The sequence below is a fragment of the Pristiophorus japonicus genome, chromosome 5 (assembly GCF_044704955.1).
Source record: "Pristiophorus japonicus isolate sPriJap1 chromosome 5, sPriJap1.hap1, whole genome shotgun sequence".
Taxonomy (NCBI): Eukaryota; Metazoa; Chordata; class Chondrichthyes; family Pristiophoridae; genus Pristiophorus; species Pristiophorus japonicus.
This window is the reverse complement of record NC_091981.1, coordinates 38,741,322-38,765,981: the sequence shown is the minus strand read 5'-3', so window position 1 is coordinate 38,765,981 and position 24,660 is coordinate 38,741,322. Positions and strand designations below refer to the sequence as shown.

Here is a 24,660-nt window from a genome sequence, read left to right as displayed (position 1 = left end):
TTCAATACATCATGTGACTTTTATTGTATTTACAGCAGTGTTGCATTACCATGGTAGTCCATTAGGTGGAGCTCTACATTACAGAGGCCATTTGGCAATATCACGCCACTCCCTCATCGTCACCCTCTATAGATGTACCCCATTCATTCCTAACACTCATTCCATCACTCTGACTCAAAGTTCTCTTGTTTCCCTCCTTGAAGAAAAAGAGAGCACAGAACAGGGAGAGGCTGAGAACCGGAGGTGGACCTCCAATCACCACTGCATTGACGCCATCAGAGGAGGAGGCACTCGACATGAGCAGAGTTGCAGAGCTGCTGGTGGTGGGAGATGGAGTGAGGGGACCTACCAGAAACCTGTTGAGTGAACTAAATATTATGGCATACAGCCATCACTCATGGTGACATGTCAGCAGCCAGTGAAATATGAACAGTTCTAATTCATGTCTTTACTCTCCCACAGGTCCATCAAGTGCCTCCACAACTGTCCAGCCAAAGGAGGAAGATGACTCCTCAGAGGAAGCTGCAGTCTTTGAGGTTGCACCATCACACAACCCATGCTCACCCGGCACCAGCGCAGATACTCACACGTCGGTGGGTCCTGTGAGAGAAAGAGTAGTGTTGTCACCTGGTGTGCTACACATCACAAATGAGCAAGAGCACATTGTAGAGAAAGAGACAGCAATAGAGAGTCCTCATCAGAGGGCTCAGGACACTCCAAGCTCTGCTCAGCGGCATGCAGATGCTGAACCTCAGGAGGCCGTTGACAAAGAGGCTGATCTTGGAAGAGCAGCAACAAATGCACAAGGCTCTGGCAGCTTTTCCAGCCATGATGTGCATGATTGTAGGGAAAATGGAAGATTCCATCTCCAACATGAGCAGCACCATGTCGCAGGCGATGGTGAAAATGTGTTCTTCCATAGAAAGGATGGCCACCTATATGGAACACCAAATGTGCCAGTCAAATGCGTCTATGCTTGCTGTGAATAACAACTTGCAGAGTTTGATTGCAGTCATATCTAGGAGGGATACCAACCTAGACTTGGGCATTCATCACCCCACTGATCTGCAGTAAGGTGCTCTCCAGCTCCTTGCTAGCAGGGAAGTGCAGGTTGCCCATGAGATGGATGATGGTAAGAGGGGACATGGAAGTGGGGGCTCTACTCAAAGCACTCCCACTCCTCCTTTGTTGCCTCTCCCTCAGTCAAAGCCACATATGCTGCCTCAGATCCTGATGGCTGAGTCTGTTCCTGCACAGCTGCAAGAGGAGCAGTCTTTGGCAGGGCCCTCACAAGCACCAAAACCCAGAGGACATCCACCACAAGTGTCTAAGTAGTCAGAGCAGGAAAGTGAACAGCCGCCTTCTACCTCTGCTGAAGTCACAGGAGATGCTCATTGTAGAAGCACTGGGAAAATAAAAATGACACCATTGTAGACATACAACGGTATGCACATTGGATGTTTTCTAGGATGTTACAATGTTAACGTTCAGTTCTATTTATAACCCACATGAATGTATTTCTTTGCACCACTTTCATGTCTGGGAAATAGCATTGTCAGTTGGAGTGAATGGTAAGACATTACTTAACCTTGAACAATGGATGTGTGTGTGCCAGGAATGGTTTGGTTATTTTAGGACTGCTTCGTGGTGCTGGGGGGTGGGGGTGGAAGCTGGTTCAGTACCTGGGTGCCATATGGGTGCACTGGTGCAACTTAACTAAATTGTGCCATTATGAGCCCATCCCATGGCTCCCGGGGAGCAATGTGCACCGCTGCTGGTGCCATCTCCACCTCAGATTCCTCTTCCTTCTCCTCGTGTTCCACCTGCTCCTCCTCCGAAGAGGCTCCGTGCTATGTGCCTTGCTCCTCCTGCAGCGGTATCTTGTGCAGTGTGCAGCATACGACAATCATTCTGTAGACCCTGGCTGGTGCCCACTGAAGGACTCCTCCAGATCTGTCAAGACATTTGAAGCACATCTTCAGCATCCAGATTGCTTACTGCATTACACATTTGGTCGTCATGTAGCTTTCATTGTAGCACTCTTCGGTCTCATTGCTTGGCTTCCTCAAGGGTATCATCAGCCATGTCTTTGGAGGAAAGCCCTTGTCTCCAAGCAGCCAGCCGGTAAGTCTGGTCAGAGGTGCGAAGAGCTGGGGGAGGGTGGACTGGGGCAGGACAAAAGAGTCATGACAACTCCCTGGGAATATGACACACATGCATGATGATCTTTTTGTGGTTGCAGACAAGCTGCACATTGAGGGAGTGGAAGCTCTTATGGTTCATGGACACTCCTGGGTGAACTGGGGGCACCTTGATGGGCACATGTGTGCAGTCGATGACACCCTACACCTGTAGGAAGATAGACAGAGCCGCAAAGCCGAGCACCCACTCAGTCTGACTGGCTTTATGAGTGGAAAAGTGTACATAAGTGCCTGACTTGTGAAACATGGCATCAGTCACCTGGGGGATGCACTTGTGGGCAGCCAACTGCGAGATGCTGCAAATGTCTGCTGCAGATCCCTGGAAGGAGCCTGAGGCGAAGAAGTTGAGGGCGATGGTGACTTTGACAGCCAATGACAAGGCCTGTCCACCATGTCCACTCGGCAGCAGGTCTTCTTCCAGCAAGCTACAAATAGCTGACACAACCTGACATGATAGCCTGGTCCTCCGGCGAGGTGCACCCTTGTGCTCATCCCCTCCTGTGGAGCACCAGGTCAGCGAGGAGAAGGCTGCTGCTCTTGCTGGTGTTGTTGCTGCTGCTGCTGCTTGTGTGGCTGGTGTTGTTGGTGCTGAGGCTCACCTTTTTCTGAATCTGAGTTCCCAGCTAAAACAGCATAAGTGCCACCAATGCTGATTTGATGGATGCCAGGTAAAGTGGAGATCAGAGGCACAATCCTCCAATGTAATGAGAGTGACTTGCAATGTGGTAAGAGTGGCTTCCAAGATTGCAGAAATCAATTACAGATTTTTGAAAGCAGATTCTCCACACAAGTGCTATCAGCAAGAGCCTTTCCCTTACACAAGGAAACAGGTGTAAGGTATGAGTATTTATGTGATTATTTCAACTGTCACTTGTTCAACTCTCACAATGACCACTGAGCTCTAGCCTTGCTTTGATAGGCGAATTTCAAGAAGCTCGTAAATCAGTAAAAGCTGAATCCTCATGTTAAAAATATCTTAATAGTCTGTTAACAAGCTCTGAAATACTTGAATGAGGTTGCCCGCCTCTCCCAAGCAGGTCTTAGGCGTGCTGAAAAATGCACTGAATTAAAGGTGGTATTTGGCGGATGAAGGCGGGTTCTCGATGCGCTGTTATTTTCAGTGCTTTTAACAGCACCCGCTCACAACCCTACACATTCCTTGAAGTAAAAATTCGGCCACTTATCTCCCACCCCACCACCACCTCTCCATAGAATATACAGGGAACACAATTCATGGGATTGAGGTGGTCCTCCTCTTACTTTAGCGAGAAACTGTGTATCAGAAGAGTTCACTTAATCAAGGAGGCAATAAGGCAGCTGTACCAACTACTGCATGAAGAACTGCAGCAACATTCATCTGGCCACACAGCCTGAAGTTCATGGTCGGGAGCATCAAGGACTCCTAAATGACCGATGGAAGAGGCATTAGAGCACAAATGATCAATGAAATATCCTCTTACGTTTAACAGTCTACCTTTTTCACCACTACCATAGTTCTTCTTTCCCACACCCACCCCTCCCCCGCTATCTTCAAATAAAGGACATAATCTTTAATTCCATTTTAGAACATCACAATGCATTAGACATCTTTGGTCCAATATATTGAAGTATATCTATGACTCTGCAGCTGCAAAAAGACAGCAAGCTTGAATTATGGCACAGACATGTAACAGGCACAGCATGCTACTTTTAACTGCCTGTTTTTTGAGCATGTTTGGCACCCGAAGTATATACAGGGTAGTTGAATTGTGGCTGAAAATGTGTTGCCAATTCTGTTGAACGTGTAACTTGCCTGTCTTCATTAAATGATTAGTAAACATGTTGATCATGTTATTTCAGGGAAATCCAGGCACAAAGGGATTTCTAGGTTATCCAGGAGACGAAGGAAGACCAGTAAGTTGGTACTCTAACATTTTTATTGCAAAAGAAATTTCCAGGCAGAGAAGTGGAGGTGCTTTAAATTGGCTCTGAGCTCTGCAGTCAATTTGAGACTTTGAACCCATGTACAGAAGCACAGCAAAAAAGCCAATGTAGAGCCATCACAGCATTACATATATTGAAAACACATCTTTGGTTGAAAACTGTTAACAGCTTTAAAGGTAGACTCCATGATACCTCCAAGGCCTGTTTGTACGTGCTAACTCTGAAATCATTTCGCAAGTAAAGAGTTGTAGACACTGGAGTAAATTTGGAGAAGTGTTCTCCTGCTTATCTGCCGTATCTGTGGAATAGCTGTGGAAACCCTGGAAAAGCAGTGAGCTTGTGGGAGAATACCCATAGAAATTTATCCCCCCAATAACAAATCAACACATAATTGAAACATGACAGCAAGGAGAAATTGGCTAGCACAGCAAGACTCCATCCCTTGTTTAAATTGCAATTGCTGTCACCTGGACATCAAACACCAGAAGGCCCAGAAAGGTGAGTGAATCAATTTTTTTTTATGTGGCTTGTGGGCCAAGCGACAAAGGAGTGCTCCTCTGGGCCCCACAAGAAAACCTTGGGCCTCCCCTCGTCCAACCCCACCGCAATGCCCTCCTAATTTCCCTTTCAACCACTTAACCTGAATGCCAGGAACCGTTCCTTCTGCCCGAGAATTGTCTGAATATTTTCGAAACTTGGAAACAAAGACAACACAAATGATTAATCTTATGAAAAATCTTATCTCAATGTTTATCCAGCTCTATCGAATTTCACTAAGTGCTTGGAAAATCTGACACTTTTATCATTTATTATGAATTATCTTAGCAACATGCACAACATCAATTTATATCCAAACAGGAAGATGACTGGTTCTAAAATTTATTCCTTGGTGAGAGTACTATTTTGTACATAATTCAACAAAACACAGCTGTTTTATGAATGTTATAGGCAATAAACCATTAGGGTCAAACTACAAGACATATTCTTGTCTGAAAGCCAACTGAGTATTTTTGTACCTAATATAAAATACTCAAATTGTATTATGAAGTGAAATCACCCACCTCTCCCCACCCCCAAAACCAGTGAACTCTTGACAGTATGTAGACTTCAGAGTAGGTCCATGGCTGTGTGAATTGCACACACACACTGGAAATGCTGGTCTCCTCTAAAACTCAGAGCTCTCATTTCACATGTATAGGCACATGCATGGGTTGGTATAATTGGAATACTAAGAAAGACTTGCATTTATATAGCACCTTTCACGACCACCGGACATTTCAAAGCGATTTACAGCCAATGAAGTACATTTTTTTAAGTGTAGTCACTGCTGTAATTTGGGAAACACAGCAGCCAATTTGAGCATAGCAACCTCTCACAAACAGCAATGTGGTAATGACCAGATAATCTGTTTTTGTTATGTTGATAAATATTGGCCAGGATACCAGGGATAACTCCCCTGCTCTTCTTCGAAATAGTGCCATGGGATCTTTTACATCCACCTGAGAGAGCAGACGGGGCCTCAGTTTAATGTCTCATCTGAAAGACGGCACCTCCGACAGTGCAGGACTCCCTCAGTACTGCACTGGAGTGTCAGCCTAGATTTATATGCCCAAGTCCCTGAAGTGGGACTTGAATCCACAACCTTCTGACTCAGAGGCAAGTGGGCTACCCACTGAGCCACAGCTAACACAAAATCTGTTCCCTAAAATGGCATTATCATTACAATTCATTTTTATTGTTAAAATGCATCCAATAATGATATACTAAATGAATTAGCTACTGTTTAAGATAAATTATTATGTAATTGTGGCACAAGCAGCGTATTCATTGATGAACTGGGAAATACAGAAATGTTCCTACTTATTCACTCCTTACTGCTCAGCCTTGATTGGATGAATGAAAAATGGCAACTGATCTGGTTCATTTAGATTTGATATTTCATTTACATTTATCTATATGTTACTCTGCACTGACATAATCGCTCACATATTGGCATCTTTTTGCAGCTTTCGAGCAGTACTTTAGTGTATTGCAATTAAAAAAGGACATCGCTATATGTAACAGAAAAATGCTCTGATTGGATCCTGTTGATCACATGACCTGATTACTGACTGGTGTCCTTGGAGGATAAGACACACCCAGCAGTTTCTCTGGAATGTGTAATTAGAACCACCCAGCCCAAGTTCTCAGTGACTTTGCAAAGTGTAATTCGAGCCATTCTGACTGCTGACTTCAGACAGGAGAGAGCTCTGCCCGCCCCGCCCAAGTTCCTGCCCCATCCCCAGCCCAAGTTCCAGAATTCCCCTACCCCCCTCCAGCCCAAGTTCCTGATCCCCCAGCCCATGCCCATGTTCCTGCCCTATCCCAGCCCAAGACCCTGACCTTACCCCCTGCCACCCCCCTCACACCATAGATGGGGCATTGTGTATGGGTCATGGATTGTTAACAGGTTTATTGGGTATGAAGTGAATAGTGACAGTGTTGTGACTTCTGTATTTCAACCACTCTAATGATGACCCTTGTAACTCTCTCTATCTCTCCCCCGCAGTCTCTCTCTCTTTCTCCCCAGTCTCTTTCTCTCTCTCCCCAATCTCTCTCTCTCCCCCAGTCTCTCTCTCTCACTCTTCCCCCAGTCTCTCTCTCTCTCTCTCTCTTCCCCCCAGTCGCTCTCCCCCCCTCCAGTTGCTCTCCCCCCGTCCAGTCTCTCTCCCCTCCCCTCCAGTCTCTCTCCCCCCACCAGTCTCTCTCTTTCCCCCCCGTCTCTCTCTTTCCCCCCGTCTCTCTCTTTCCCCCCCCGTCTCTCTTTCCCCCCACCCATCTCTCTCTTTCCCCCCCCATCTCTCTCTTCCCACCCCCCCCCGTCTCTCTCTTCCCCCCCGTCTATCTCTTTCCCCCCTCCCGTCTCTCTCACCCCCCATCTCTCTCCCCCCCCCCCGTCTCTCTCTCTTTCTCCAACTCCAGTCTCTTTCTCACCCCCTCAGTCTCAATCTAGCTCTCTCTCCCCAGTCTCCCTCTCCCTCCCCCCAGTCTCTCTCTCTCCCTCCCCCTAGTCTCTCTCTCCCTCCACCCAGTCTCTCTCTTCTCTCCCTCCCCCCAGTCTCTCTCTCTCTCTCTCCCTCCCCCCAGTCTCTCTCTTTCCCCCCCCGTCTCTCTTTCCCCCCCCGTCTCTCTCTTTCCCCCCCGTCTCTCTCTTTCCACCCCCGTCTCTCTCTCTTTCCACCCCCGTCTCTCTCTCTTTCCCCCCCCGTCTCTCTCTCTCCCCCCCCGTCTCTCTCTTTCCCCCCCAAAGTTTCTCTCTCTCTCCCCAAGTCCCTCTCTCTCCCCCAGTCTCTCTCTCACTCCCTCCCTCCCAGTCTCTCACTCTTCCTTCCCCACCCCTCCCCAAGTCTCTCTCACTTCCTTCCCCCAAGTCTCTCTCACTTCCTTCCCCCCAGTCTCTCTCACTTCCTTCCCCCCAGTCTCTCTCTCTCTTTTCCCCCTCCAAGTCTCTCTCTCTCCCCACTGCCCTAGTCTCTGCCCCCTGCCCCCTGCCCCCCGCCCCCCCCCGCCTGCCACAATGTTTTCTCTCCCACAGACGGCCGTGAAAATGTTCGTGTAGATAATCGCAGCAATATGCTAGGCAAAAGTCCTGAAGATAATCCAAAAGCTGGAAGCATCTCCAGTGGCAATGAGCTCCATGTGGTTCGCTCCCACTTCTGGTTACCTTGTACATCGCACTGCCCATGTGTACCGAATCGAGGACCCATGTGCAAAAAGTGAATGGAGTCCAATGCACGCATACGCAGAAGGTCACACAAAAAACTGTTACACTTTTTTAATCAGAGTAATTATTTGCAATAAAATTTCACTTCCACACACCAGATAGTAGCCAGGCCTAGGATTTCTTCCCTAAAACCACATTATCATTACAATTTATTTGCACTGTTAAAAATGTATCCAATAATGATACGGAGCATAAATAAAGATAAATATTATCTGCAAACAAAAGTTACATTTAAGAAATAAACCAACATATAAAATGGTCACCTACAAATCTAAAGGTACTAAATAAGTACCTTAGCTTTGATATATGCTGATCACTTCAGCCTTCAAAAGCCACCATTATTTATGTTTATTGGTATATTCACTCTAAAATAGCAAGAAGATTTCCTGCATGTTTTTCTCCCATTTCCATAGATTCTTGTTGCTCTTGACTGTCATGTCTTCTTCAATCTTGTAATTGTTTTATTTCGCAGTTGGCCATTGAGAATATATTTATTAATAAAGAACAGTTCTGAACAACATTACTTTGAAATTTTTATGAAATTAAATTGTGGGAATTACTTTTAACTATTTATTAAGGAAACAAATGACAGTGTGAATAAAATCTTAAACATTTTACAAGATTTATTGCAAGTTTAACAATACTAGTCATTTGAAATATCCAAGTGAATTTTTAAAATTATTTTTAGGGTGCGAGGGGCCCACTCGGTACAAATGGAACTCGAGGTATTGAAGGATGTGCTGGTCCCAGAGGTCCCAAGGCAAGAATTTCCCCTTTGTGAACCATAGACCATAAATATATCTCAAATATTTTTATTTTTACAGTTACAATTTGATTAATCAGAATCTCTTTTCAGGGAAAAGCAGGGTATCCAGGAGAGAAGGTAAATATGAAATGCTTATTCTAAATTAAAATGTGCTTATCATGTAATTATTCAGCAAAAACAGAATATTTTGTTCAGCCTGACATTCCTAATTGTACCGGTGTATTAAAACTGTAGCATTGCTATTGTAACAGGGTACTGATGGGGACCATGGTATCGATGGACTAATTGGAGAGCAGGTAATAATTTTCTGAATTCGATTTTCACAAAAAGATTATTTATAAATACGTTATAAGTATTAATAGAATATTGTGTTCTTATAGGGAGACTATGGAATTCCTGGATCTCCCGGTGAAAAAGGAAACTCTGGAAATCCGGTATTGTCACCTTCTAACAATCAGATTAAAGCACTCCTACCCACAAATATTTATTTGCTGCCCCTTATGAGAACTTTTTCCATCAAATATAACTTATGGTTAATGAATATTGGTTCGTAGGCCGCTGTGTACTATGTTTTTGATACCAGAAATATTGTGGGGGGCAGGAGGGAAATCAAGAGAAAACACATGATTATGACAATGTTTCATCAACAAAAATGTAAAATGATAAATCTGTTCAGAGATGTAAATTTGCAGTAATCATCATCATAGACAGCTTTACTTCGGTGACTGATGAACTCATTTTAAACTGCATTACTCAAAGTAAAGTATAAAGTCAGCCTACAGGTGCCACTGTGTTTACAAATCCTTCCTCTATCTTTCAAGTTTAGAAACGCATGGGAGTAGGATATTTATTACCAAGCAAATTATAATTACCATCCAGTAAAATAATTCTCCTAATGCCAATGTTAAAGTACTAATGCTTGCACTTATATATGCTAGATAATGTTGTAATATCTCCAAGCATATTACACTGAATAACTTTAAAGTATGACATGAATTACAAGTTAATCTCTTTTTGGTGGTATTAGTTAAAGCAGGAATGCTGGCCAACATAACCTAAATAGGGAGGTCACTTGTTACTTGGAGGATGAGAGTCTAGGTAGGATGGAGGAACAAAGAGATCTCAGAGTACAAATACACAAATCACTGAAAGTTGCGACACAGGTTAGCAAGGCCATAAAAATGCAAACCAAGCACTAGGGTTTATTTCTAGATTATAGATTGAAAAGTCGGGAAGTTATGTTAAACCTGTTTCAAGCCTTGGTTAGACCACAATTAGAGTACTGCGAACAGTTCTGGTCACCGTATTATAAAAAGAATACAGAAGCACTGGAGAGGGTGCAGAGCAGATTTACAAGGCTGATACCAGAAATGTGAGGGTATACATATCAGGAAAGGATGAATAAACAAAAAAGCTGGCTGCGGGCTGACCTAACAGTGGTCTTTAAAATTATGAAAGGTTTTGATAGAGTGGATACAAAGAGAATCTTTCCACTTGTGGGGAAGAGCATAATTAGAGGCCATCAATATAAGATAGTCACCAAAAAATCCAATAGGGAATTCAGAAGATGCTTCTTTACCCAAAGAGTGGTGAGAATATGGAACTTGCTAAGTATAGATGTATTTAAGTCTAGACAAGCACATGAGAGAGAAGGGAATAGAGGGTTATGCGGATAGATTTAGATGAGGAAAGATGGGAGGAGGCTCGACTGGAGCATAAACGCAGGCATGGACTGGATGGGCCGAATGGCCAGTTTCTGTGCCATATATCCTATGTAATCCTATGTAAATAGCAGCCAACAATCAGTTAGAAGGGGAAGTTTCTGTCTGACCAGCCTGTTTTTTTTTTTGTTGATGATGAGATATCCCAAGTGGATTACGGAAAGCATGATGTACCTGGAATTCTAATAAAATGTTGCAAGGTTTTTCATGAAACTCTGCTATTTAACCTTAAAGCAGTGAGATTCAAAGAAAAATGTAGTGATGCATAAGAAGTTGAAAGACAGAGGAGTGACGTCCAGTTGCTGGGACATGCTAAGTAGAGTTCCACAGGAGTTGGTGTTGGGACTCCTAGGGGCTGAAATTCAGCTCCCAATAAGTCCTGTTACCGCCCATTTGCGGCAGCCATGCAGCAGAGTCGAGTGGCTGCCGATTTCTGGTCGAATGGCCGCCTCAAGCTAAATTCAGCTCGGTGGGTTTTCTGGTGGTCCCCATTTCCGCCCCGCCACTGCTGATCAGCAGTGCGTGCGTCATCAGTACACGCACCACCAGGACACCCCACCTCCCGTGAAATTTAGTGACCAAAATCTTATTGCCATCGAGCAGTGCCCCTGACAGCTTTTTTTGTTGATGCACTTTGTATGCTCTCTCTCTGCCTTGGCTGTGCGGCGGCCATTAAAGGCGAGGGCCTAATGCCGCTGCCGCCATTTATTTTAGACGGTCGACTTCCATGTCGGTCAGACTATTGTGCCCCTGTGTGACAGCGGCGGAGAATCCATCGCACCTCCCCTCACCTGCACTTCTGCCCCCTTTATGACCAACTTCCTGGCTGATTAAAAAAAAAGTGAATTTCGAAAAAAACTCGTTAAAAAAGGTAGGAGCGCCAACTTTCCAGCGGGACTAAACTTCGGCCCCTACTGTCTAATTTATGTTAACAATTACTGAAAGGTGAAGTTGATTTGCACTTAACATATCACTGCAGCATAGAAATAAACAAGGAATATTGAACTATATAGCCAAAATAGTACAGTACAAGTCGGAAGAAATAATGGTTAAATTGTTCAGTGCTCTAGTCAGACCACATCATGAGCACTGTGTCCATTTCTGTTCATCAAGACACAAGGGAGACATTCAGGTCCTGGAAGCAGTGCAGATAGGACCTATGAAATTGATCCCTAATATCAGTGGACTGAGGTATGAGGAAAGATTGGAGAAACTTAGGCTATGAGATACAGGATAGCTCTAGCTCTTCAAATACTGCCAGGGTATCTTTAACTTCCAGCTGTGCTATCAGCACAAGTAGACTAGGCCACAGTTTAACCTCTCATCTAAGAAGGCACATTAAACACTGCAGCACTCCCTCAGCACTAAACTGGAATGGAATATTGGTGGTGAAGAGTTACCACTGAAGAGGCAGAATAGAGCAAAAGAGAATAGATCTTCAGTTTTTCAAAATGCAGCAGAGATGAGGCGTAGAAGGGTTTAGATTGTCATTTATTTTATTGTTAAGTGGGTTTTCTCAGACACAAAGACCCTGTCCTCAATGAGGAAGGATTTACCCATGTACTAAAATTACTTTCTGGGCTGAGTGCAAGGGTGAGAAAGACAACGATCTTTTGTTTCTTGTAATGTGACCCTTACTTTTCTTGCTTAAGTACCATCAGAACATTGTCACATGTTTATTTACATATTACATCTCATCAGAAGAGGGCAGTGAGTAAAACCATAATTAGCTATATTTAACATCAATTGTAATCCAAGACAACTCACCCAGATCAATGTCTAGCCTTAAATTTTGTAAAAGAAAATAGTAAACACAACTAATGTGTGTCATTAATTTGAATAATAAAGGAATTAAACATTTTAGTTGCTGGAGAAAGCTAGTAGATTGTAAAGTGTCAAAAAAGTAAATCTGTTTTTCTTTAAATTGTCAGCATGAAATAAGGAATTAGCAGAATCAATAGGAAAAAGTGAGTACAATTCTTCTCGTACCAAGCACAAATCTTAAACTGTCATAGGTACAAATCTGGGCTAACCTTTAAACAGTTTTTAAAACAAAGAAATAATTTTAAATCTGAGCTCAACGCGATTGCAAAATATATTCTTAAACAACAAAATGGAAAGTGACAAATTGTCAATAATTTCTAGTTATGTTGCCACATCACTCAAAATACCATGCCACGTATCACATAATTTGTACCCTTCTGTCAATCAGCATTAATGAAAACCTGAATCATTGCATCTGAGGTAAGCAGCTGAACCAATTGAAAGTGGGTGCATTTGGTACCTCAAGAAGTATTAATGCAAATGTTCTGGTCTCTGTTATTGGCTCTTTGTGCACTTAAAAAGAACATTCACACGATAATTAATTTCGGAGAATGATATTAATAAGAATAAATCCTTGCAGACTTCATAAGCATTTCCTAAAAATCTCAGAAAATTGTGCCATCAGTTATTACAAAAGCTTGATTCAAGCAGATAAGAAATGATATAAGAGTACTAAATAGATTGCGAGGAATGGAAGTTGTGTGACAAGGTAATTTGAAAGTAAAATTCTTCTGTGCACTCTTTTTTGCAAATAAATGGCTTCAAGACTTTGTTAATTTAGAGCAAACAAGAGTTTATAATGAACGTGTTGTTCGAAGTGCTAAACATAGTGCACAGATAAACGTCAGTCTCAAAAGAGCTATGGGCTCATAAACATTTCCCCCAAGGGATTCACTCAGCTACACCTTCCACTTCTTGGTGATGAATATTTATGTAAAGAATAATGATTACTGCATTTTTTGTGAATAATCAGATTACTGCAATAAATGCAAAGAGGCAGTCAATTTGATGAGGACTGAATTAATTAGACCTAACCTGTAGAATGCTGCTACAAAAATGCATATACAATTCTCTAAGAACTAATACATTGTACATCATTTCTAGGGTAGGAAAGGCCAAAAAGGAGACTTTGGTGAGCATGAAAAACCAGGTTTACGTGGCGACCGTGTAAGTAAAATTACATAATTCCTCTATGGATAAAAAGAAACTCTGAATTAGGTGCTTACTTTTTGTATTCTTTAGCATCTAGAGTTATAATACCAGGGCCTGGAGAGTCCGCCAGGTTGCATTAGTTCTTTTTCAGCGCAATTTGCCCAAAATCGGCAAACCAGCTCAAATGACCGAAGAATTTCAAGCGCAAATTACGACCAGTGCAAATCAAATTTCTGCAATCTGTTGCGCTAGTTTTAAAAACATCGCACTGGAAGCTGGCCCCACCCACAAAACTGGCCATGTGCCCAGATCGAATTAAACACCAGGACAAGTTTCTGCTAATCGTACCCATCTGCAGGTCTTCGAATTAAAATTACGTTTTTCTTTTAGACGCAAGGCACCTTTTAAAAGCTTTTAAATATTATAAAATATTTAATTTACTCAGAAACTGACTATTATACAAATGGTTCTGTACAGGTTTTTAAAGTAATTTTCAATTATTTAAAATCGGGTTACTCAAAAGTCGTGGACTAGACTGATTAAAAATGCTCATTTTTTGTGATAAACCCATTTTCTACTGTTTTAATAAAACTGCACTAAGTTAGTACAGTACTCTTAAATATTTCAAGGGATATTTTTTAATGCAATTTTAAAAAAATGTTCCAATACGCCACCTGATTAGGCTGCTTCATGGAAGATTTTACATTCAGCAATATGCAACTAAGTTTGTGTGGAAATGTGAGCAAAACATTCAATTCTGAAAATTAGCTCAATTTTGAACACAATTTGCACCCAAAGTGAAAACTCTTGGCTCTCATCAATACTGTATTTTTGGCTATTTTATCATCCCTTGGAGAATAGTGTGAAGTAATGGAAGGTTTCATGGCTGATTAACAGTTTGACAGGCCTCAACATAAACACACAAAAACAAAAGCAAAATACAGCGGATCTAGGAAACCTGAAATAAAAACAGAAAGTTCTGTAAACCCTCTGTTGAGACAAAAGGAGTTTACATTTCATCAGAATTGGAAGAAGTTAGAAATTTAACAGCTTATAAGCAAGTACAGAGCCAGGGAGCGGTTGTTTAGGTACTTTACAACCTTCCGGTCGCAACATTGAATTCAACAACTACAGATCAGAAACACATTTTCTCGGACAGCAGATGCTAGTAATGGTTCTGCAGTAACCATTTACACCTCCTCTGTACTCATCTTTTGTTTCTTTATTGTCCCATTACCATCTCCTTTTGCCTTGCACCATCATCCCATTTGTCATTTAATCACTCCTGCCCTCCACCCGATTACCGACCTTCCCTTTTGTTCTTTCCTCCTCCTCCACCCCTTTTCACTTGGCTCTGTATTTGCTTATAAACTTCTGGCAGTTCTGATGAAAAGTCATTGACCTGAAACCTCAACTCTGTTTCTCTCTCCACTGATGCTATCTGCTCTGCTGAGAGTTTCCAACATTTTCTATTTTTATCTCAAAATAAATCATCATCATCATAGGCAGCCCCCTAGAATCGAGGAAGACTTGCTTCCACTCTTAACATGAGTTCTTAGATGGCTGTACAGTCCAATACGAGAACCAAAGTCTCCGTCACAGGTGGGGCAGATAGTTGTTGAGGGAAGGCATGGGAGGGACTGGTTTGCCGCACGTTCTTTCTGCTGCTTGCGCTTGATTTCTGCACGCTCTCAGCGACGAGACTCGAGTTGCTCAGCGTCCTCCTGGATGCGCTTCTTCCAATTAGTGCGGTCTTTGGCCAGGGTCTCCCAGGTGTCAGTGGGGATATTGCACTTTATCAGCGAGGCTTTGAGGGTGTCATTATAACATTTCTGCTGCCCACCTTTGGCTCGTTTGCCGTGAGGGAGTTCCAAGTTGAGCGCTTGCTTTGGGAGTCTCGTGTCTGGCATGCGAACTATGTGGCCTGCCCAGCGAAGCTGATCAAGTGTGGTCAATGCTTTGATGCTGGGGATGTTGGCCTGGTTGAGGATGCTAATGTTGGTGTGTCTGTCCTCCCAGGGAATTTGTAGGATCTTGCAGAGACAACGTTGGTGGTACTTCTCCAGCGACTTGAGGTGTCTGCTGAACATGGTCCATGTTTCTGAGCCATACAGGAGGGTGGTTATTACTACAGCCCTGTAGACCATGAGCTTGGTGACAGTTTTGAGGGCCTGGTCTTCAAACACTCTTTTCCTCAGGCGGCCGAAGGCTGCACTGGCACACTGGAGGCGGTGATGAATCTCGTCGTCAATGCCTGCTCTTGTTGATAGGAGGCTCCCAAGATATGGGAAGTGGTCCACGTTGTCCAGGGCCACACCATGGATCTTGATGACTGGCAGACAGTGCTATGCGATAAGGACAGGCTAGTGGAGGACCTTTGTCTTGCTGATGTTTAGCATAAGTTCCATGCTTTCGTACACCTCAGTAAGTACGTCGACTATGTCCTGGAGTTCAGCCTCTGTATGTGCGCAGGCATCATCCGTGTATTGTAGCTCAACAACAGAGGTTGGGGTGGTCTTGGACCTGGCCTGGAGATGGCGTAGGTTGAACAGCTTCCCACTGGTTCTGTAGTTTAGTTCCACTCCAGCGGGGAGCTTGTCGACTGTGAGGTGGAGCATGGCAGCAAGGAAGGTTGAGAAGAGGGTTGGGGCGATGATGCAGCCCTGTTTGACCCCAGTCCGGACATGGATTGGGTCTGTAATCGATTCATTGGTAAGGATCATGGCCTGCATGTCATCTTGGAGCAGGGGGAGGATGGTGACAAACTTTTGGGGGCATCCGAAATGGAGGAGGATGCTCCATAGACCCTCGCGGATGACAGTGTCAAAGGCCTTTGTGAGGTCAAAGAAGGCCAAAGAAGGCTGGTGCTATTCCCTGCATTTTTCCTGCAGCTGTCGAGCTGCAAAAATCATGTCTATTTTGCCCCATAGGGGACGAAATCCGCACTGTGACTCCGGGAGGAGCTCCTCAGCCACAAGGAGAAGACAGTTGAGGAGGACTCTAGCGACGACTTTCCCAGTGGTTGATAACAGGAGAGATTCCTCTGTAGTGGCTGCAGTCAGACTTGTCCCCTTTTTTAAAGATGGTCACGATCACTGCATCTCTGAGATCTCCCGGCATGCTCTCCTCCCTCCAGATGAGAGAGATGAGGTCATGTGTTCGCACCAGTAGTGCCTCTCTGCCATACTTCAGTGCCTCAGCAGGGATTTTACACCAGCCTCGAAAAAGAGGGTTTTTACTCCAGCCTCGAATATCCCTGTCCCGATTCCCTGGGGACAATAAACCGATCTTCTTCGATGGCTTCAACGCCAGGGTCGGCAAGGATACAGCCCTCTGGGGAGGCATGATTGGCAGAGAGGGGGTAGGGAAAGCCAACTCTAGCGGTACCCTACTCCTGACAAAATGTCTGGAACATGAACTTCTCATCACCAACACCTTGTTCTGCCAGAGGGACAAATACAAGCCATCGTGGCAACACCCTCGCTCCAAACACTGGCACCTGCTCGACTATGTCATCGTCCGAGCCAGGGATCGCAAGGATGTGCGCATCACCCGCGCCATGACAGGAGCTGACGACTGCTGGCCGGATCACCGTCTAATCCAATCCATTAACATCAACATAGCCCCAAAGCGGAGGGGACAGCAGAAGCAGTGTCACAAAAAAGTCAATGCCAAGGCACTTAAGGACCCAGCTAAGAGAGCCCTCAACATAAATACTCCTTCCCAGTCGATAGTGAGGTTAGTCTTATACGGAAATAGAATTTTATTGGCTCCCACAACCCATACAATGAAGGAGTGAAGGGGGTGGGGGTGGAACACAAGTATCCCACTGGATGGCAATTCAGAATTCTGAGCCAGAGCTCAAATCTCCACTTGCCGGGACTTCTGACTCAAGAGGCAGGAATGCTACCTTCCTCTCCTCCTTTAATAATGGCATTTGTCAGTGACATTGTAGTTTATGCTCTAAACACTTTGTACAGGGTTAAATATGTTCTCTATAGCTCCTTTGATAGAAACTTTTAGCTACTGTTCAAATATATACCCTAACAAGTAACTTACTCATGTATCAAATTAAAAACAGAAAGTACTGGAAATACTCCGCAGGTCAGGCAGCAACTGTGGAAAGAGAAACAGAGTTAATGTTTCGGGTTAATGATCTTTCATCAGGTTCTGACAAAAGGTCACCGACTTGAAATGTTAACTCTGTTTCTCTCACAGATGCTGCCAGACCTGCTAAGTATTTCCAAAATTTTCTATTTTTATTTCCATTTTCCAGTATCTGCAGTATTTTATTATTGTGTCATGTATCAGATTGTTGTATTGCCATGAGCATCATATTGCACATTGTAACTGTATAACTCTTCCATCTGTGCAAAAGTGGAGATTTTAGCAATTAAATGCCAATGTTACTTGTCTCAACACCATTTCACATTCGGTCTGTTCATATATTACAACCAGGAGATAGGTAGCTGGGTTACAATGTGCACTGAGCTGATTTGAATAAGTTCTTAGAATTACTGTTTTATTCTAAATGCATCCTTTACCACGGGATACTACCAAAAAACTCTGTTACTTGGTTTGTTGGATTACTAGATTTTATTTCATTTTATTTAGGGTGAATTTGGCATCAAAAATAATACTCAAGGTCCAAAAGGTGAAAGAGGAGACCTAGGACTACTGGTATGCTATATTCACATTTAAATATATATTTGTTTCCGAATGTATTGTGCCAGTTTTTGCTGAAAAAATAATGGCAACTGAACGACGCATGCCATTATTAATGTGCAAACTGGCCACCAACTTGTAGTGATGAAGGAATACCCTGTAGCTGGCCGATTTGTGGCACTCCACCATTAGATTTGCAAAAACGACATCTCGCTCTTAATCTTTCTATGATTTTCATGAAGTTGCTGCATTTGCACATTAATTGCCCGTTAAGTTCGCCACAGATGAAGTCTAGTAATTAACTGCATAAGTACCCTTTAATGATGTGATTATTGTTAATGATGGCCAATCAACCTCTCTTGCCCAGAAAATGGACAATTATGTGTGGAATCTCATTCCTTCAGGTTTTGGGAGATATTAAAAATGTCACGTTTTAATTTTTTTTTCTTACTCTTCCTTTGTCTTTTTTTCTTTCTGTCTTAATCCACGTTTCTTTCCATTTCTTTCTGAACCTGATTTGACATTGAATTCATTCACTCTAATTTACCCTCCTTCTAAGTCCCAACTCTGTTTATTTTTCAATCCTTTAATCTCATTAGTTAAGGAGATAACAAGACTGTATTTACTGTACAACAACAACAACAACGCATATTTATAATAGTGTCTTTAAACACAGTAAAACATCCCAAGGCGCTTCAGTGAAGTGTTATCAAACAAAATTTGACACCAAGCCACATAAGAAGATATTAGGGCAGATGCTTTAGGAGCATCTTAAAAGGAAGAAACAGAGTAGAGAAGTGGAGAGGTTTAGAGGGAGCATTCTAGATCTTAGGGCCTTGGCAGCTGAAGGCATGACTGCTAATGGTGGCGTGATTAAAATCGGGGATGCTCAAGAGGCCAGAATTAGAGGAGCACAGATATTTGAGGGTTGAGGGGCTGGAAGAGATAACAGATAGGGAGGGGCTAGACCATGGAGGGATTTGAAAACTAGGATGAGAATTTTAAAATCGAGGCATTGCTTAACCGGGAACCAATATAATTCAGCAAGCACAAGGGTAATGGGTGAAAGGGACTTGGTGTGAGTTAGGACATGGCTATCAGAGTTTTGGATGAGCTCAAGTTTACAGCCAGCAAACAAACAGAAATTAAATGGGCAAGGGAATGTCTATGACCTTTTGCAATGGAAGTTACTGCAAATTAGAGATCTAAACCTGATCTAAATCTAAATCTAGCCCTGATAATGAAGGATGACATAAGAACAGCAGTGAGAAAGGATCTTGGCTTAGAAGATCAGGAAATAGAATCAGTATGGATGGAGATAAGAAATAACAAGGGGCAGAAATCACTGGTGGGAATAGTTTATAGGCTCCTAGACAGTAGCTATACTGTTGGACAGAGCATTAATCAATAAATAATAGGAGTTTGTAATAAAGGTAATACAATCATCATGGGGGACTTCCTATAGACTGGGCAAATCAAATTGGCAAAGTTGGTCTGGAGAGCGAGTTCATGGAATGCATTCGAGACGGTCTCCCAGAACAATATGTCATGGAACCAACCAAGGAACAGGCTATTTTAGATCTTGTATTGTGTAATGAGAGGTGGTTAATTAGCAATCTCATAGTAAGGGATCCTCTGGGGAACAGTGATCATATTATGATAAACTCAATGTGAAATTCTGAGAGACAAATTCTTAAATCCAAAACAAGAGTCTTAAACTTAAATAAAGCCAATTACATAGGTATGAGGGGTGAGTTGGCTAAGGTAGATTAGGAAATAAGATTAAAAGCTATGACAATGAGTAAGCAGTGGCAGACATTTAAAGCAATATTCCAAAATTCTCAATGAACATGCATTCCATTGAAAAATAAAAACTCCACGGGGAAAGTGATCCATTCATGGCTAACTAATACATTTAAAGATAGTATTAGATTAAAGGAAGAGGCTTATAATATTGCAATGGATAGTAGTAACTGTGAGGATTGGGAGAGCTTAGAAACCAACTTTTGATTAAATGGAGAAAATAAAATATAGAAGTAAACTAGCAAGAAATAAAAATTCAGATTGTAACTACTTCTACAAGTATGTAAAAAGGAAGAGAGTAGCAAAAGTGTTGGTACATTGGAGGCTGAAACCTGTGAAATTATAATGGGGAATAAAGAAACGGTAGCGACTAAACAAATATTTTGTATCTGTCTTCACAGTGGAAGACAGAAAAAGCATACCAAAAATAGTGGGAAACCAAAGGGCTAATAAGAGTGAGGAACTTAAAGTAATTAATATCAATAGAAAGAAAGTACTTGAGAAACTAATGGGACTAAAAGCCGACAAATCCCTGCACGTGATGGCTTACATCCTTGGGTTCTAAAAGAGGTGCTGCAGAGGTTGTGATTTTCCTAAAATTCCTAGATTCTAGAATGGTCCCAGCAGATTGAAAGGTAGCAGATGTAACCGTGCTACTTAAAAAAGAGAGGTGTAAAACTGGAAACTACCAGGCCAATTAGCCTGACATCAGTCATCGAGAAAATGCTGGAATTCATTATCAAAGAAATGGTAAGAGGGCACTTAGAAAATCATGAAATGATTAGGAAGAATCAACATGGTTTTATGAAAGGAAAATCGTGTTTAACAAATTTATTAGAGTTTTTTAAGGATGTAACTCGCAGGGTAAATAAAGAGGAACAAGCAGATGTAGTATATTTTATTTCCAAAAGGCATTTGATAAGGTGCCACATATGCAAGATATGGGCTCATGGGGTTGGGGGTAATATATTAGCATGGATAGAGGATTGGTTAATGGACAGAGTACAGAGAATAGGGATAAATGGGTCATTTTCAGGTTGGCAGGTTGTAATTAGTGGGGTGCTGCAAGGATCAGTGCTTGGGCCTCACCTATTGACAATATATATTAAGGACTTAGATGAAGGGACCAAGTGCGATGTATCCAAGCTTGCTGATGATACAAAGCTAGGTGGAAAAGTAAGCTGTGAGGAGGACACAACCTGTAAACGGATATAAACAGGTTAAGTGAATAGGCAATAAGGTGGCAGATGGAACATAATGTTGGGAAATGTGAGGTTATTCAATTTGGAAGAATAGAAAAACAGAATATTTTTTAAATGGTGAGAAACTATTAAATGTTTGTGTTTAGAGCGATTTGGTGTCCTAGTATATTAAACTCAGAAATTTAGCATGCAGGTACAGAAAGCAATTAGGAAGGCAAATGACATGTTGACCTTTATTGTAAGGGGGTACAAGAGTAAGTCTTATTACAATTGTATAGTGCTTTGGTGAGCCCACACCTGGAATCTGTGCACAGTTTTAGTCACCTTATCTGAGGATGGACATACTTGCCTTAGAGGCGGTGCAACAAAGGTTTACTAGATTGATTCTTGGGATGAGAGGATTGTCCTATGAGGAGAGATTGAGTAGATTAGGCCTGTACTCTTCGGAGTTCAGAAGAATGAGAGGTGATCTCATTGAAACATATAAGATACTGAGGGAGATTGACAGGGTCGAAACTGAGGGGTTATTTCCCCTGGCCGGAGTCTAGAACTAGGGGGAAAAGTCTCAGGATAAGGGGTCGGCCCTTTAAGACTGAGATAAGGAGGAATTTCTTCACTCCGAGGGTTGTTGTAATGTATGCACCTGAGAGTATGCTCACAGGTTTAGAGCTGTTGAGTTGGGAATGGCTTAGCCAGTCATTCAATGTTCACAAGGCTCAATAAAACCCCAGCCAGTTGGGTTCAGGGGGTCCACAATGAGGCATGTGGTTGTGAGCCTGGTGGATGAACTGGTAATGTGTAGTATGATTGTTAAACCTTTGCTAATAAACCAACTAGTTCTTAATGTGTTGCTATGAATTCTTAAGCAAAGAACCATGAAGCAAATACATTACAGTTGTGAATCTTTGCAATTCTCTACCCCAAAGAGTTGTAGATGCTGAGTCATTGTGTATATTCAAGGCTGAGACAGATTGATTTTTGGACTCTAGGGGAATTAAGGGATATGGGTATTGGGTAGGAAAGTGGAGTTGAATGGTGGAGCAGGCTTGAAGGGCCATATTGCCATCTCCTGCTCCTGATTCTAATGTTCTTATGTTTTGAATGGTGCAGCACCCTCTACAGGGCAACTGGGATTTGAGGGAACAGAGCAAGCAACTGTGTGTCTCCTTAACCAATCAGATTGAAGTATTGTTAATGAACAGCCCAGAGTCTGAATCAAAAATTATAAGTTCAAATAATTAATTCAATACCAACTCAGATACAGAAAGCAAAATAAAGAAAGACCTCTTTCAACCTTCTTCCATTTGCCTATGTAAGACAGTATTTAACTTATAAAACAATTATTTTTCTGTTACATCCAAAAATATATGGTTGATTCCAACATCTCCAAGTATACAGTTATATTTTTAATATATCCAAGACTAAGTAGTGCCTTAGAGTACTGTGAATGAGTTAATCATCCAAGTAGAATTATATTACTGGAGCCATGGATGGGATAACTTTTCAATTATCCCATCCATGGAATTAAGGGGGCCAAGTTTCGGTCTGAGTTGCTCCTGTTTTTTTGGAGCAACTGGTTTAGAATGGAGTATCTTATAAATTTGGGCCCCAAGTTTCCACACGCGGCAAAACAGGCGCCCCTCCGAGCTGGGCGCCCGTTTTTCGCACCGAAAACGGCGCCTGAAAAAAAACGTGCTATTCTCGAGCGCTTTGCAGCTCAATGTCTGCTTGGCGGGGCGCTCAGGGGGCGGAGCCTACCACTCGCGCCGATTTTGTAAGTAGGAGGGGGTGGGTACAATTTAAATAAGTTTTTTTCGTGCCGGCAACCCTGCACATGTGCGTTGGAGCATTCGCACACACGCAGTCTGAAGTAAACATTGGCACTCGGCCATTTTAAAAAGTGCTGCAGAAAAAGTGAAAATTTGTTTATTGAACCCTTGCAAAGGCTTGTATTTTAATTTTCTTGATATTTCTGTGTGTGAGGGAGTGCATTCTGTAATTAAAGATAGACTGTGATAAACGGGACACATGCACTTGTTTGAGACTATTCAAATTCTTTGTAGCTGTTCAATTTTTAACATTTTTTAATAAAACCACATTGCCCTTCCATGATCAGCACTGAGGCTTCCTGCAGCTTTCTCTCTGCCTCCCCCCCCCTGCCGTCGGGAACGGCTGCCTCAAGTAATGAGGCTTCCTGCAGCCTTCTCCCTGCCTCCCCCCCCTGCCGTTGGGAACGGCTGCCTGCCTGCCCCTCCCGTCGTCGGGACCAACGCCACACCGCTGAGCTGACTAAAATGCCTGCAGCTCAAGTGGAAGGCTGCTTGCTGCCTGCTTGCCCCTCCCGTCATCGGGACCGACGCCACACCGCTGACTGAAATGCCTGCCTGAAGCACTTTCACACAGGTAGGAAGATGGTTTATTTAATCTCTTCTTTGCTTATAAATTTTTGTTCAGGTTGGATTTATTTGTATAATATTTGTATAAGTATAACTAAGGATTGATTGTAGAATTTAATGACTTCCCTTCCCCCCCTCCCCCCCCTCGTTCTCAACGCCTAATTTGTAACCTGCGCCTGATTTTTTAATGTGTAGACAAGGTTTTTTCAAGCCTACAAAAATCTTCACTTGCTCCATTCTAAGTTAGTTTGGAGTATGTTTTCACTGTGTAAACTTTCAAATCAGGCGTCAGTGGCTGGACATGCCCCCTTTTGAAAAAAAAATTCAGTTCCAAAGTGAAACTGTTCTACCTGGCTAGAACTGTAGAAAACTAAATGTGGAGAATTCTGATTTCTAAGATACTCCGTTCTACACCAGTTGCTCCTAAAAATCAGGAGCAAATCATGTGGAAACTTGGGGCCTTGAATTCTCAGCATTTAGTTTGCTCCAGTTCGAGTCAGTTAGAACAGTTTCACTTTGGAACAGAATTTATTTTTTAAAAGGGGGCGTGTCCGGCCACTTACGCCTGTTTTCAAAGTTTAGGCAGTGAAAACTTACTCCAAACTAACTTAGAATGGAGTAAGTGAAGATTTTTGTACGTTCGAAAAAACCTTGTCTGCACTTTAGAAAATCAGGCGTAGGTTACAAATTAGGCGTAGGGAATGGGGGGGGGGGGGGTGTAAAGGGAAGTTTACAAACATTAAACACTCCAGTTTTACAAATAAAGAGCCAACATCAATAATAAATGATAAATACATCAATAAATCAATCCAAAAAAATGTATAAAAAATAAAAAACATTTAAAAAATCAATCAATAAAACATTTTCTACTTACCGACTGCAGCACCGGGAGTCCTCCAACAGCGTGCTGGGATGGCCCCCCCAGTGTGTCTCTGTCAGTGTCTCTATCTCTCTGTCTGTTTGTGTGTCTCTCACTGTCTGTCTGTGTTTCTGACAGTGAGGGGAGGGGGAGAAGGAAGGTGGGAGGGGGAGGAGGGAGAAGGGGGGTGGGAGGGGGAGAAGGGGGGTGGGAGGGGGAGAAGGGGGGTGGGAGGGGGAGGGGGAGAAGGGGGTGGGAGGGGGAGGGGGAGAAGGGGGATGGGGAGGGGGAGAAGGGGGATGGTGAGGTGAGCGGGAGGGGGAGAAGGGGGGTGGGGAGGCAAGGGGGAGGGGGAGAAGGGGGGTGGGGAGGCAAGGGGGGTGGG

The 24,660-nt window shown here is 43.0% G+C and overlaps 1 protein-coding gene across 1 annotated transcript in view; it reads left to right on the top strand.

The window, feature by feature from the left end:
- LOC139264069 (collagen alpha-3(VI) chain-like) overlaps nucleotides 1-24,660 on the top strand; it is a 176,618-nt gene that overhangs the window by 59,520 nt on the left and 92,438 nt on the right. The window contains exons 6-12 of the mRNA XM_070880166.1: nucleotides 4,041-4,094; nucleotides 8,576-8,647; nucleotides 8,744-8,770; nucleotides 8,905-8,949; nucleotides 9,034-9,087; nucleotides 13,303-13,365; nucleotides 17,965-18,030. Of these exons, the coding sequence (XP_070736267.1) occupies nucleotides 4,041-4,094; nucleotides 8,576-8,647; nucleotides 8,744-8,770; nucleotides 8,905-8,949; nucleotides 9,034-9,087; nucleotides 13,303-13,365; nucleotides 17,965-18,030 (381 nt within the window). The remainder of the gene's footprint in view (nucleotides 1-4,040; nucleotides 4,095-8,575; nucleotides 8,648-8,743; nucleotides 8,771-8,904; nucleotides 8,950-9,033; nucleotides 9,088-13,302; nucleotides 13,366-17,964; nucleotides 18,031-24,660) is intronic.